The sequence below is a fragment of the Pseudophryne corroboree genome, chromosome 8 (genome assembly GCF_028390025.1).
Source record: "Pseudophryne corroboree isolate aPseCor3 chromosome 8, aPseCor3.hap2, whole genome shotgun sequence".
Classification (NCBI taxonomy): Eukaryota; Metazoa; Chordata; class Amphibia; order Anura; family Myobatrachidae; genus Pseudophryne; species Pseudophryne corroboree.
In genome coordinates this window covers 390,168,213-390,183,609 of record NC_086451.1, presented here as the reverse complement: position 1 = coordinate 390,183,609, position 15,397 = coordinate 390,168,213, and the positions used below count along the sequence as shown (strand labels likewise).

General features: G+C 47.6%; 1 protein-coding gene across 3 annotated transcripts in view; it reads left to right on the top strand.

The window, feature by feature from the left end:
• COQ8B (coenzyme Q8B) overlaps nucleotides 1–15,397 on the top strand; it is a 104,130-nt gene that overhangs the window by 37,126 nt on the left and 51,607 nt on the right. For all 3 annotated transcript variants that reach the window (XR_010183125.1, XR_010183126.1, XM_063937699.1), the window contains exons 10-14: nucleotides 3,155–3,248; nucleotides 4,829–4,970; nucleotides 7,228–7,335; nucleotides 9,558–9,623; nucleotides 9,845–9,931. Coding sequence is in view for 1 of the 3 variants with exons in the window: in XM_063937699.1 (XP_063793769.1) it covers nucleotides 3,155–3,248; nucleotides 4,829–4,970; nucleotides 7,228–7,335; nucleotides 9,558–9,623; nucleotides 9,845–9,931 (497 nt within the window). In the remaining 2 variants the exon portion in view is untranslated. The remainder of the gene's footprint in view (nucleotides 1–3,154; nucleotides 3,249–4,828; nucleotides 4,971–7,227; nucleotides 7,336–9,557; nucleotides 9,624–9,844; nucleotides 9,932–15,397) is intronic.

Below are 15,397 nucleotides of genomic sequence, written 5' to 3'. Positions count from 1 at the left end.
TTACTTGCATGTCCCCATTTATCCGCCTCATCAAGAGTACCTCAGGTTTGTGGTACAAGACTGTCATTACCAATTCCAGACGCTGCCGTTTGGCCTGTCCACGGCACCGAGAATATTTACCAAGGTGATGGCGGAGATGATGGTGCTCCTTCGGAAGCAATGAGTTACAATTATCCCATACTTGGACGATCTCCTCATAAAGGCGAGGTCCAGGGAGCAGTTACTGATCAGCGTAGCACGCTCTCAGGAAGTGTTGCGGCAGCACGGCTGGATTCTGAATATTCCAAAGTCGCAGCTGATACCTACGACGCCTCTACCCTTCCTGGGCATGATTCTGGATACAGACCAGAGGAAGGTATTTCTCCCGGAGGAGAAGGCTCTGGAGCTCGTGGCTTTAGTCAGGGGCCTCCCTGAAACCAAAACAGGTGTCGGTGCATCACTGCACGCGAGTCCTGGGAAAGATGGTGGCGTCATACGAAGCCATTCCCTTCGGCAGGTTCCATGCCAGGATCTTTCAGTGGGATCTGTTGGACAAGTGGTCCGGATCTCATCTTCAGATGCATCGGCTGATCACCCTGTCCCCCAGGGCCAGGGTGTCTCTTCTGTGGTGGCTGCAGAGTGCTCACCTCCTCGAGGGCCGCAGGTTTGGCATACAGGACTGGGTCCTGGTGACCACGGATGCAAGCCTCCGCGGATGGGGAGCAGTCACTCAGGGAAGAAACTTCCAAGGGTTGTGGTTAAGTCAGGAGACTTGTCTGCACATAAATATCCTAGAACTAAGGGCCATATACAACGCTCAAAGCCAAGCGGAGCCTCTGCTTCGAGACCAACCAGTGCTGATTCAGTCAGACAACATCACTGCAGTGGCCCATGTCAACCGACAGGGCGGCACAAGAAGCAGGGTGGCGATGGCAGAAGCCACCAGGATTCTTCGGTGGGCGGAGAATCACGTGCAAGCACTGTCAGCAGTGTTCATTCCGGGGGTCGACAACTGGGAAGCAGACTTCCTCAGCAGACACGACCTCCACCCGGGAGAGTGGGGACTTCATCAAGCTGCTGGCAAATCGATGGGAACTCCCACAGGTGGACATGATGGCGCCACGCCTCAACAAAAAGCTAAACCGGTATTGCGCCAGGTCAAGGGATCCTCAGGCGATAGCTGTGGACGCACTAGTAACACCGTGGGTGTTCCAGTCGGTCTATGTGTTTCCCCCTCTTCCTCTCATACCAAAGGTGCTGAGAATTGTAAGAAAAAGAAGAGTGAGAACGATATTCATTGCTCCGGATTGGCCAAGAAGGACTTGGTACCCGGAATTGCAAGAAATGCTCACAGAGGATCCATGGCCTCTGCCTCTCAGACAGGACATGTTACAACAAGGACCCTGTCTGTTCCAAGACTTACCGCGGCTGCGTTTGACGGCATGGCAGTTGAACGCCAAATCCTAGCGGAAAAGGGCATTCCGGATGAAGTTATTCCTACGCTGATAAAGGCTAGGAAAGACGTGACAGCAAAGCATTATCACCGTATATGGCGAAAATATGTTGCTTGGTGTGAGACCAGGAGGGCCCCTACAGAGGAATTCCAGCTGGGTCGATTCCTGCACTTCCTACAGTCAGGAGTGACTATGGGCCTAAAATTAGGATCCATAAAGGTCCAGATTTCGGCCCTATCTATTTTCTTTCAGAAGGAACTGGCTTCACTGCCTGAGGTTCAGACGCTTGTTAAGGGAGTGCTGCATATTCAGCCCCCTTTTGTGCCACCAGTGGCAACTTGGGATCTCAACGTGGTGTTGGGTTTCCTGAAATCCCACTGGTTTGAGCCACTTAAGTCCGTGGAGCTAAAGTATCTCACGTGGAAAGTGGTCATGCTGTTGGCCTTGGCTTCGGCTAGGCGAGTGTCAGAATTGGCGGCTTTGTCATGTAAAAGCCCCTATCTGGTTTTCCATATGGACAGGGCAGAATTGCGGACTCGTCCGCAATTTCTACCAAAGGTTGTGTCTTCGTTTCATTTGAACCAACCTATTGTGGTGCCTGCGGCTACTCGTGACTTGGAGGATTCCAAGTTGCTGGACGTGGTCTGGGCTTTGAAGATTTATGTTAACAGAACGGCTGGAAGTCAGGAAGACTGACTCGCTGTATATCCTGTATGCATCCAACAAGCTGGGTGCTCCTGCTTCAAAGCAAACTATTGCGCGCTGGATCTGTAACACAATTCAGCAGGCTCATTCTGCGGCAGGATTGCCGCATCCAAAATCGGTGAAAGCCCACTCCACAAGGAAGGTGGGTTCTTTCGGCATTACAGCTTTGCCGAGCTGCTACTTGGTCGGGTTCAAACACGTTTGCAAAATTCTACAAGTTTGATACCCTGGCTGAGGAGGACCTTGTGTTTGCCCATTCGGTGCTGCAGAGTCATCCGCACTCTCCCGCCCGTTTGGAGGCTTTGGTATAATCCCCATGGTCCTTACGGAGTCCCCAGCATCCACTAGGACGTTAGAGAAAATAAGATTTTACTCACCGGTAAATCTATTTCTCGTAGTCCGTAGTGGATGCTGGGCGCCCGTCCCAAGTGCGGACTTTCTGCAATACGTGTATATAGTTATTGCTTAATAAAGGGTTATGTTATGTTGGCATCCGTTGGTTGATGCTCTGTTGTTGTTCATACTGTTAACTGGGTATGGTTATCACAAGTTATACGGTGTGATTGGTGTGGCTGGTATGAGTCTTACCCTGGATTCCAAAATCCTTTCCTTGTAATGTCAGCTCTTCCGGGCACAGTTTCCTTAACTGAGGTCTGGAGGAGGGGCATAGAGGGAGGAGCCAGTGCACACCAGTAGTACTAAATCTTTCTTTAGAGTACCCAGTCTCCTGCGGAGCCCGTCTATTCCCCATGGTCCTTACGGAGTCCCCAGCATCCACTACGGACTACGAGAAATAGATTTACCGGTGAGTAAAATCTTATTTATTTCCCGTTTGGTCGCCTGGTTATACAGAAGTATTCAGGTGGTTGTTGTCTGTAAGGTACTCTTGGTAAAAGTGATCAAAGTTGCTTACGTTTTGCCCTATGGGAGTTTATGGAATTAGATTGGAATACAGATGATGGACCGTATGGTTGATCTCTGATTGTAGACCTATAATTGTCTGCGTCTTGTTGCAGGTTTGTTTGCTGACAGCAGCGTGCAGGTCCTACAGAAAGAACTGGCCTGGGAGTGCGACTACCTGCGGGAGGCAGAGTGCAGTAAAAGATTCAGGTGAGACTCCATTCTGCTGTACATTTCCCAAATAGCGTACTATTAGACTCCAAAAGCCAGGTCTGTGCCATAGGATGGGGAGTGGTCTCAAATGTCAGGGCTACTGGTCCTGTGTGACTCAGTCATTATAGTAGGCTTTGTATATCACGGGAAACCTTAGCACGGCTATGGACGGGCAATGTTCCTCCCAAAGTCCCAAGATGGTTTTCCTTAGTGCAGGGGGTAACTTTAAATTAAACTAATTTGTGACCTTGAGTATGAAATTATATTGGTCCCTCTGCAGAGTCAACAACACCAAAAAACTATGCTATCTGCTCAAAGTCACTGACCAATAAGGATTTATTCTTTTTATTTCAGCTATTACGTTGCATTGTATTTTCATAAATGACTTTTGGCTTCTGTGTAATTATAAAGAGAAATTAGATGGCACACCCCTTAGTTCCTGTAGTTCATCAATCATACTAATAGCCAGAGTGACCCAGTCTGTCTGTGTTCTAGTTCTACATTCTATAGGAAGGGAGGCGTCCCTACTACCGCAAACATTTTCTTGGTTTGGATGTAGTCCTCACAAGTAACACTGCTTATTCCTAGATGTGTTGCCCTGTCATCTTTGAAGTATTTTAAATAATTACTTCATTTTAAAAAAACTAAAATTCCTGTCCAGCCCTGTGCAACCTACTGCAGTAACACACTTGCTGTCCTCTCTTCACCGTGTTTAGTATCCTGTACATGAACATTGCTATGGGGTTGTTACTTAGACCCAGAGGCGGATTGGGCATAGGGTCTACAGGGAAGATTCCCGGTGGGCCGACGCACGCGCGGGGCCTGTTTTGTTTGAGGACATGTGGTCCTATTTATAGACATAATGGGGGAGATTCATATGTTTGAAAAGTCGGTTGGGTGTCTGTTTTTTCCTGTCTATTAGATAGGAAAAACCAGACTCCCAACTGACTTTTCATACATTTGAATCTCCCCCAATGAATAAGATGTCATACAATTTGCATATATGAAAATGGCTTTGCCACTTAGCCTGTGATTGCAGATGATCTAGTCAGTGTATGCTCTGTCTGCCTGCTTGGCTGACATATAAGATTGAGTGAATAGTGATTGGGATACGGTTGGTGTAATAAGCAAGAAAATATATCTTTCTAAAGAATTATATAGTTTCCTAAATTCTAAAGGTGTATCATATAATGTGCTTATAAAATTTTATTTCCTTTTAACTTCCCCCTTGATGATGGACATCCCCACTATCTGGAAAGTCTTGGGGGGAGGGTGCTGCTGCCATGGCCCATGGATAGACCTTACACCTCTGGTGCTGCCCAAGTGGGGCCACTAGTACAAATTTTTCCAGGGCCGCTTTTTGTTCCCAATCCGCCCCTGCTTAGACCTACATCTTAAGACCACCATATGACATCAGCTCTTGTAGGATCTGAACAGATGTCATTGTGGTATGGAATTGTGGCTTTTGTAGTCATGTGACCTTCTTGCGGGATTGGTCCTCGCCTCTCGCAACCCACAAATATCATCTTTTTGCTAAAGGAGAATCGCGAGTAATCCTGTTTCTATGTAATCCACAGGCAGCTCCTAAGTGATGATTCCTTCTTCAAGGTCCCAGAGGTGATTGATGATCTTACTACGAAGAGGGTGCTGACTATGGAACTGGTCTCTGGGGTCCCGCTGGATCAGTGTGCTGAGCTTGATCAGAATACCCGCAACCAGGTCAGATGAGACTTTAGTCAGCCACCATCTAATCAGAGCTGCAAAACACAAACCTGTGTGCGCTGTTAACTCATCTTGTATAGACTGGACTTTTGGTCCATGTGAGGGCACAGTTAGGGGATTGATCTATATGTAAGTTTCTTTGCTAACTATTGTATTACGCAGACTCCTTTTAGAGGTCTATTTACTATTCCTTGGATGAAGATAAAGCACCAATCAGCTCCTAACTAACATGTCACAGGCTGGCTTTGAAAAATGACATTTAGGAGTTGATTGGCTGGTACTTTATCTCCGTCGACTTTATCTCCCCCCCAAGGCTTAGTAAATAGACCCCTATGGGGCAGATGTATTAAGACTGGAGAAGTGATAAAGCAGTGATAAGTGCAAGGTGATAACGCACCAGCCAATCAGCTCCAATATGTAAAATGACAGTTAGGAGCTGACTGGCTGGTGAGTTATCACCTTGCACTTATCACTGCTTTGTCACTTCTCCAGGCTTAATACATCTGTCCCTATGTCTCTTATTTTAGACACACTACAGATATTCCTCTCTAGAATATAGGTTCTGTTCTCTACCTCTATCCTGTCAAAACCTTTTAAGTCTGATTTTACAAAGCTACCTGAAGGCTGCTGAGTAGCTTAAAGGCCTTATCTCTATTAGTTTTATCGATGGTCCCCGAATTTATCTTTTAATATTCACACTCTTCCTGTTTTATACTTGCTAGAGGTAAATTGAAAGTTTACGCCCATTGTCCACAATACCCGATTAGCGTGTGGATTCTTTCATCGTGTCTGTTCTAAATATTTTCTTTCAAACATGTTAATGGCTGGCAGAGCTCAGAGAGGCTTGTAGTTTTACAAAGCCCCGAGAGCCTTCGCACTGCCCAAACCAGCACTATGCTATTATTAATGGACTCCAAGGTGTATGATTGTGTGGGTGAAAGTTGCTGCATGTTTTTGTAGTTGGTACATTTTTGGCTTGCCTTGTAAAGCATGTAAAATAAAACTGCAGTTGCATGTGATTATGAAAGGAAGTCACAGCAAGTTATTGTGGGACAGCAAGAGTGCCTTCCTGCTGAAGAACCGTAGCGGCACCTACTACCATGATGGGTTACACAGGGTTTATAACGGCTGTGTGGGTCAGTGAGTAGCAGTTAATGCACTTTGCCATATTTTGTGGACGTATTCTTTATTGTCCTTGAGAATCAGAGCCAATACAGCCACATATCCCTACTTGCGTTGTCTGCTATATACATTCTGTAGCAAATTCAAAACTGGTAAAGGAAACCAACGTAGGTGGACATCTGTGTAGACGTTTCCATTATAACTTGAACAGTTTTATACCCTACACTAGATTATATCAAATGGAACTTTTTATGTTAGACAAATAAGGATTTATTACATCTAATTCAAAGAATTAAAAATCTATAACGTTAACCATTCTCTGCAAAGGAGGATCCCCCCCCCCCCCTCCCTTTCCTCCATCCCCGTATTGGAGTGCAGGTTGGATGATGCAGTTCTCTTCCATGACAGACTTCTCATTCTACAACTGGTTATTAATTACAGTTTAATTGGCAGTACAAACAGTTGGGTATCTCTTAGCTAAGAGGCAACTGGCACTTCGAGAGGTGAGGGCAGTGTTGTAATTAAAAAGTAATAAGCCCCATAGCAACATAACGCTGGTCTCCCACTCCCTTTGCTACACCCAGAACTTGCTGAGCTCCCTGCAAATGCTAAGTGTACTGTATTCCCATGAAACGGCCCACTCCCATCTGTCGGCTTATGTGGGCCCCACACAGGCCTCTAATTATAGCGAGCCCTGGTACCCCATTTTGCTTGTTAGAGGTTTCTTTCATCAGTGGAGTGGAGAGTGAGAGCAGGCCTCAGACATATGACAGAGGGGAGGAGTGGGCTGATCTTTGGAATGGCTAGTATTGAGGAGGAGATGGCAGCGAGGACCTAGACTGGCCACGATTCCCAGTGACCCACAGCAGCTGCATCTACCGCTATGCATAATGTGACCCATTTGCATGGTCTGATCTCTATGGGTCACTGAATCCATCCGTTATTTAAATGTCCTTACAATGTACCTGTGTAAGCAGACTGCGCATACTTTGTTATTGACCAGACCACTTTGAAGAAGCAGCTGTTAAATTAAAACAAAAACCTCTTGAACAAATGAATAGGCTTCTAAGTAAATTTTGCGTTGATTTCAATAAACCGGTGCAAAAATGTTGTCGTGTTCTTTGCGTTGTAGATCTCGTACAGTGTCCTGCGCCTCTGCCTGCAGGAGGTCTTTCAGTTCCACTTCATGCAGACCGATCCAAACTGGTCCAACTTTTTCTACGATGCTGAGAAGAACAAGGTGAGTGTGGGCAGCAGCGAAGGTCTCTGAGCCTGACCCCCGTGTGGCATGCATTCCCCAGTAAGAAGGAGGATTAATAGATTTATGTTCTCAGATGGACTTTAGCATAGAGTATCGGTTACAGTCCCATATAGCTGAATAACCCACGGCTTCCCTTTCAGTTCCCACTTCATGATAAAGACGTGGGTGACGCTTTTCATCACATTAGAACCTGGCTGTGGGGGGTGGTTGTTCCCCTTCATCAATCTATTCTGTTCTATGCAGTCTGAAGCGCTCTCCCAATCTCTAGTGAGGACAGCCTGGGCTCCCCCTTAAGTGCTCAGCATTGGGAGACACGCAGAAATGTCCCATGCAGGGAAGTGACTGTGCTATAGGGTTGTGTGCAGTAACGCATTCCAGGTTCCCAAGATGGATGATTCTTGGTATACCGATTGTGATGTTTTGTTATAGTTGTGTCACCCATGTGCTCAAAATGGTTATTACCTGAGTGATTGTATATACCGTATATACTCGAGTATAAGCCGACTTTTTCAGCACTTTTTTTTGTGCTGAAAAAGCCCCCTCGGCTTATACTCGAGTCAGTGCAGGGAGAGCAGTGTGACAGGGAGTGCAGTGTGAAGGAGGGACACGGAGCGCACAGCGCGCGCCTCTCCTGTGTCCCTCCTGCATCTCCGGCGGCAGCGGCGGGTCTATTAAAGGAATTACCCGTTCGTGAGCTCTGATTGGCTCACGAACCGGCACTTCCTTTAATAGACCCGCCGCGGCCGCCAAGGATGCAGGAGGGACACAGGAGTGGCGCGCGCTGTGCGCTCCGTGTCCCTCCTTCAGAAGACAGCGCAGGAGCGACGAAGGGTAAGTAACAGGCACTGGGGGAGCATATTTGGCACTTGGAGGGGGGGGGGGGGGGCACATATCTGGCACTATGAGGGGGCATATCTGGCAGCATGAGGGCACATCTGGCACTATGAGGGGGCATATCTGGCAGCATGAGGGCACATCTGGCACTGTGGGGCATATTTGGCAGCATGAGGGCATATCTGGCACATCAGGCACTGTGGGGCATATCTGGCACTGTGGGGGCATATCTGGCACATCTGGCACTGTGGGGCATATCTGGCAGCATGAGGGCATATCTGGCATATCTGGCACTGTGGGGCATATCTGGCACTGTGGGGCATATCTGGCACATCAGGCACTGTGGGGCATATCTGGCAGTATGAGGGCATATCTGGCAGTATGAGGGCATATCTGGCAGTATGAGGGCATATCTGGCACATCCGGCACTGTGGGGCATATCTGGCAGCATGAGGGCATATCTGGCACTGTGGGGGCATATCTGGCACTGTGGGGGCATATCTGGCACTGTGGGGGCATATCTGGCACTGTGGGGGCATATCTGGCACTGAGGGCTGTGTACGGCTAGAGCTGCATTTCCCACCCTAGGCTTATACTCGAGTCAATAAGTTTTCCGAGGTTTTTGTGGTAAAATTAGGTGCCTCGGCTTATATTCGGGTCGACTTATACTCGAGTATATACGATATTTATTATGATGGGATCGTCTACATCATACCTCATCCTATGTGTTCTGCTCTCACCCAGTCTGATGCATTGTAAAATAACCAGGTTGTGGAATATTCTGTGCTAAATTCTGCTCCAGATCTCACAGGAGAACATATACAAGTTACAGTACATGCCATTCCTTCCTTGCACTTTTTTTGTTTTAGGAGCTCTTGGGATGAAGTGGGGGGGGGTGCAGTGGTTCAGTTTAGCATGATATGTGGTCAGGCAATGCCCAGCTGGACACACATTTACCAGTTACAGTAGTGTGATGGAAAACTTGCAATGCCGGCAGGATGCAATGTGCTTTTGGGTGTTTTGGGCTGCGCTCGCCACAGGTTCTATTCCCACTGAATGGGTGTTGTGGACACCCACGAGTGGGAATAGTCCCTGTTGGTCTGCATGCCGACTGTCAGGATAGTGAGGGGGCAGGATGTAGGTGGAGGTATTGTGACCGGCGGTCTCCTGACGCATCCCATGCTATTACGGATGTTAGGAACTGAATTCCCCGCTATGAGTTGGTATAATTTGGTTTTACATATTTTCCACTGTTGTGTATAAAAAATTGGGCACCGTTGTTGTGGAAAGCAGTAGACATGACTGCCTACTAGAATGTACCTGCCCCAACCCCAGTCTGTTGCTGACCGCCACTCTCTTCCCGTTAGATGATGCTGTTGGATTTTGGAGCCAGTCGAGCCTTTGAGAACAAGTTCACGGACGATTATATTGAGGTAAGGTAGGTAGGTTGAATGAGTCTTCATAATGTACAATCTCATGATCTCCTCCCTGATACAGACCTCTATTCTTCTCGTGCACTGTCTCCCCATACAGTCACATACGCACTTTGTCCACCCACCCACCACATGATGACATAGCTGTGGAGACGTCTTCCTCCCCTCCCGTGATTACTTTAGCAATATTTGATGACTGCGTGTGCTTCTTCCCTATACAGGTTGTGAAAGCGGCTGCAGAGGGGGATCGATCAAAAGTTCTACAGAAGTCCAGAGATCTTAAATTTCTGACCGGTTTTGAAACCAAGGTAAACATGGCATTTATGGAGTATTTGTTCACATGTTGTGTCATTATAATGTCAGCAGTGGACCCTTATGAGTGTGTTTTGTGACTGCTCCTGTTGCACTAGAAGATTCGCTGCCTTATAATGAGGTATTCCAACACTGCAGCAAATAAGTTGGTGTCTCCTATACATATCCTGCGCTTAGATGGTGCAGCTTTGGATCTCCACCCACTCAGTGAGGTGGCTCCTGCATGAGAAAGAAAGCATGTAAGTGGTGGCTGTAGGACCTGAAGAGCGTGTTGCATTAGGGAGCAGGAAAGCCAAAATGTGTATGTAATCGTTTGTGTAGTCCAAACAGCAGAGCTATTGGGAGGCAAATTACTGGTCCCTCTTATGAACTGCATTATCTATGCAAAAGAATGACACAGTTTTCTAGGGGAGAGTGCGGTTGTTGTCGATACAGTAAGAGAGACTGAGATTGGTTATTCACAGGGTTTTCATTTCTGATCAGTGTCGTTCTCCAGCCAGAGAAAAGGTGTGAGTTGACTGGAGGCCACAGTGGTGCAAGTTCGCAGTGCAAATTGCAGGTACTGGGTTAGGACTTCCAGCATTAATCAGGGTAATGCTTGTTATACGCCCTGTGTAGTCTGTACCCTGGTACAGACAACAAGTACAGTACATGATGTCAGCTCACTCACTATCTGCATACACATGTTCCTAGCAATACTTCATGTGCTGATAACATGTGGACCCAATCGGTTAAACTCTTGTGTTCCAAATCTGGCTCCCAAATTGTTTGCATCTTTGTGCATTTGGGGAAGTATTTTTTAGTACTCTGCGGGGGATAGGATGAGCAGACTCCCTGACTAGAGGTTACTGGTGGCCTGCAGTAATAACAGTAGCGGCAGGCCAGACGGAAACTCACTGTGGCGGCCACATACACATTAGATTTGTCTTTATAGCCTGGTTATGTTCTTGGCTAAATTTCTGGAATCAAGCTTTGGCACTGATGAAATTGGCATAATCTGTTGACATTAATCTGATTTTCAGATGACGATGGGTTCCCGGCAAAAATTAATAAATATTGGATGAAAATATTACTGGGGTGAAAATTGCCCACATTTGATGCGTGACCTGCACTCTGAGATGCGATTTCTCTGTCTGGACATGTATGTCCGGTGTGGGAGATTGGAAGTTTGGTCTGTACTAAACTCTTCATTCCAGGTACCCTGACATCCACAGTGATCCACATTTCATGTAGCCATCAGTATGTAGAGTAGCTGGGATCCATTTTAGCCCTGATCATTTCTAAATATTCATTTGGAAGTCTACTGGAAGTCTACCCGGCACTTGCATAAAGTAGCATAATGTTTTGTGAGCTGATGTTTTATGATGATCACATCGCTGGAAACTGTTAGGGGCCGAAGGTGTTAGAAATCTGAGACCCAGTCTCTTGGGCATATTGCTGGATTTTTCTTGGTCAACCGTATACGAAGCAGTTACATAATAATGGGGCAGATGTATTAACCTGGAGAAGGCATAAGGAAGTGATAAACCAGTGATAAGTGCAAGGTGATAAACGCACCAGCCAATCAGCTCCTAACTGTTAATTTACATATTGGAGCTGACTGGCTGGTGCATTATCACCTTGCACTTATCACTGGTTTATCACTTCCTTATGCCGTCTCCAGGCTTAATACATCTGCCCCAGTGTTTGTTTTCCTCTCTTCTCTCTACAACTACTAACATACAGTAGTAATATTAAAGGGCAGTGTGGGATGGGTGTAGGTTATGCAGCAAGCTATCTCTCCTGATAGCTGATCTAGCTGAGGGAGGGGTCCATCCCATCGTATTGTCTCTTCAAGTGGTTCTTTTCCCCTATACCTAACGGATCATTGGTAAGTCTCTGAGAGCATTTTGGGCACAGGTCAGATGGAAGCAGCTTTGCGGACGCACCTTATGGATTTTGACATTTTGCACGCGCTCTGTAGAAAGAAATCTGTGACTAAGCAAGCACTGGATCAGGTATACTCACACAAATGGAGCGATGGACCACGCTTTCCATAACCTGCACCACAACTGGTCAGTGACCATGCGTATGTGCACAGAACTTACTGCGGCAGGGTCCACAGGTTATCCACAGGATAACAATGGGATATGATGAAGCGACAGCGGATTTGCACCAACCGGTCAAAGCTTTCTGGCCTCCCAGCTTGCAACCCGTCCATATATCCCTGGCTCAGGCAAATCAGTTTTTTGTTTGGTGCGGCAGGAGCCGGACCATGGTCAGAGGGCTGCTGGGTTTGTTAGCAGCCCCAAGCTTTCTTATTTTATTTTTATAGTCTTACTATTTTCTCTTTCATCCACTAGGGGACACCTGGAGTCCTATACAGTAGGGGTGTGAAGCTTGCAACCGGAGGTGTGGCACTATCTAAAATTAGCATGGTCTGCACAGCCGGTTCCTCCCCCTACACATCCCTCCTCCCTCAGTTTAGAAAATTGTGCCTAGGAGGTACAAGCACAGAAGGGAGCTCCTGCTCCATGAAGATTTATTTATTTATGTATTTATTTTTTTAGTCATTTATGACTGGCCCAATCCCTCCTAACTAAAGGGAGGGTGCAGGTTTTAAAAGACAAACCTGTAAATGCCCAATCCCACCTAAATGAAAGGGGGTGCAGGCTTTACCAGAAGAGAAAGCTGCGTCCCCCTAATAAAAGGAGGAAAAGGTTCAGGATTGAGAGACAAGGATTCCTACTAAAGGGGTCTGCATCTCTCAAGGCACAACTGTGAGTACTGGTTGTTTTAAGACCTAGGATTACAAGTAGCATTAGCTTTTTGTTTTGTTTTTTTATTATATTCCTATGGGGCTTTATTAGGCTTTGCTAGCATAGAGGCTGCTATATTTGATCACTAATCAGATCCCCACAGCGGCGCGCCGGACAGCGGTAGGTTTGGGGCGGTCCGATATTCCCTGTCAGCAGGTGCCGCTACGGGTCCTGGGGAGAGGAGGAGGAGAGCGGTCCCGGCGCGCGCCGATCAGCGGAGACGGAGCAGTGAGATAGTGCCGCGCGGCTGAGGAGATCCTTCAGCCGCGTGTGGGGGCGGGGATCGGGAGCGCACAGTAAAGAGCGCGCTTTGTGTCTTCCCTGTCAGCAGAGAGAGGCGCCCACTACGGGACCTGTGAGAGCGGTCCCGGCGCGTGCCGGCCAGCGGCAGATAGTATTACCGCGTGGCTGAGCAGATACCCTCAGCCGCTGGAGTGACGCTGCAGTGAGCGCGCGGCTGAGGAGAATTCCTCAGCCGCGGGAAGACGAAGTTCTGCAGCGCACATACAGGGCGGCCAGTAACAGCAAGTTAGGCTCCCTTCAGCAGAAGACACGGCCATACAGCCAAAATTTTTAATTGGTGGCCATCTTAAAATTCATGCAGGCGCCAGAAAAACTGAGGAGCATGGAGTGCACCTCCCCATATTATAGATTAATAGTAAGACAGCGCCCTCTGCTGGTGAAATATTATAATGACTGAAGAATATAATATGATTATGATTTATTTTCAAAGGAACTCTATTACAAAGAGCCTACAGAAAATACGAGGAAGCAAGTGAAGCCAACTCTAACACCGTAGCTGACTTACAGTTGGGTGTGAGGCGGTTGCAAGTCGTCTGGTGTAAAGACAAAATACATTTTTTCTCTAACGTCCTAGTGGATGCTGGGGACTCCGTAAGGACCATGGGGAATAGACGGGCTCTGCAGGAGACATGGGCACTTTAAGAAAGAATTTAGATTCTGGTGTGCTCTGGCTCCTCCCTCTTTGTCCCTCCTCCAGACCTCAGTTTGAATCTGTGCCCGGACGAGCTGGGTGCTGTTCAGTGAGCTCTCCTGAGCTTGCTGTAAGAAAGTATTTTGTTAGGTTTTTATTTTCAGGGAGCTCTGCTGGCAACAGACTCCCTGCATCGTGGGACAGAGGGGAGAGAAGCAGCCGTACTCTCTGAAGCTAGGTCCTGCTTCTTAGGCTACTGGACACCATTAGCTCCAGAGGGATCGTACACAGGATCTCACCCTCGTCGTCCGATCCCAGAGCCGCGCCGCCGTCCCCCTCGCAGAGCCGAAAGACAGAAGGCGGGTGAGTATGAGAAGCAAGAAGACTTCGAAATCGGCGGCAGAAGACTCCGTTCTTCACATGAGGTAAAGCACAGCACTGCAGCTGTGCACCATTGCTCCAAACACACCTCACATACTCCGGTCACTGTAAGGGTGCAGGGCGCAGGGGGGGGCGCCCTGGGCAGCATATGGACCTCTGTTGGCAAAAGTACTCAAATATACAGTTGGGCACTGTATATATGTATGAGCCCCCGGCAAAAAGATATGTATTTTAGCGGGACAGAAGCCCGCCGTCGAGGGGGCGGGGCTTCTCCCTCAGCACTCACCAGCGCCATTTTTTCTCCACAGCTCCGCTGAGAAGCTCCCCAGGCTCTACCCTGCAGATCACGGTAGAAAAGGGTAAAAGGAGAGGGGGGGGGGGGCACATAATTAGGCGCTAAAAACACAATATACAGCAGCTACTGGGTTAACATTAAGTTATTGTGTTATTCCTGGGTTATATAGCGCTGGGGTGTGTGCTGGCATACTCTATCTCTGTCTCACCAAATGGCCTTGTGGGGGAACTGTATTCAAAAAGGGCATTCCCTGTGTGTGTGGTGTGTCGGTACACTTGTGTCGACATGTCTGATGAGGAAGGCTATGTGGAAGTAGAGCGGGAGCAAATGAATGTGGTGTCTCTGCCGACGGCACCGACACCTGGTTGGATGGATATGTGGTAGGTTTTAAATGATAATGTTAATTCCTTGCATAAAAGGTTAGACAAAGCTGAAGCCTCAGGACAGTCAGGGTCCCAACCCATGCCTGATCCTATGTCGCAGAGGCTGACAGGGTCTCAGAAGCGCCCACTATCCCAAATTGTTGACACGGATACCGACATGGATTCTGACTCCAGTGTCGATTACGATGATGCAAAATTACAGCCAAAATTGGCTAAATCCATCCGTTATATGATTATAGCAATTAAGGATGTGTTGCTTATCACAGAGGAAACCCCAGTCCCTGACAGGAGGGTACATATGTATGGGGAAAAGAAGCCGCAGGTAACTTTTCCCCCCTCACACGAGCTCAATGAGTTATGTGAAAAGGCTTGGGAATCTCCAGATAAAAAACTGCAGATTTCCAAAAGGATTCTTATGGCGTATCCTTTCCCGCCAACGGACAGGTTACGCTGGGAATCCTCCCCTAGGGTGGACAAAGCTTTGACACGCTTATCCAAGAAGGTAGCCCTGCCGTCACAGGATACGGCTACCCTCAAAGATGCTGCGGATCGCAAACGGGAGGTTACCCTGAAGTCCATTTATTCAGGTACCTTACTGAGGCCGGCAATTGCGTCGGCTTGGGTGTGTAGTGCTGTAGCAGCATGGACGGATACCTTATCTGAGGAACTTG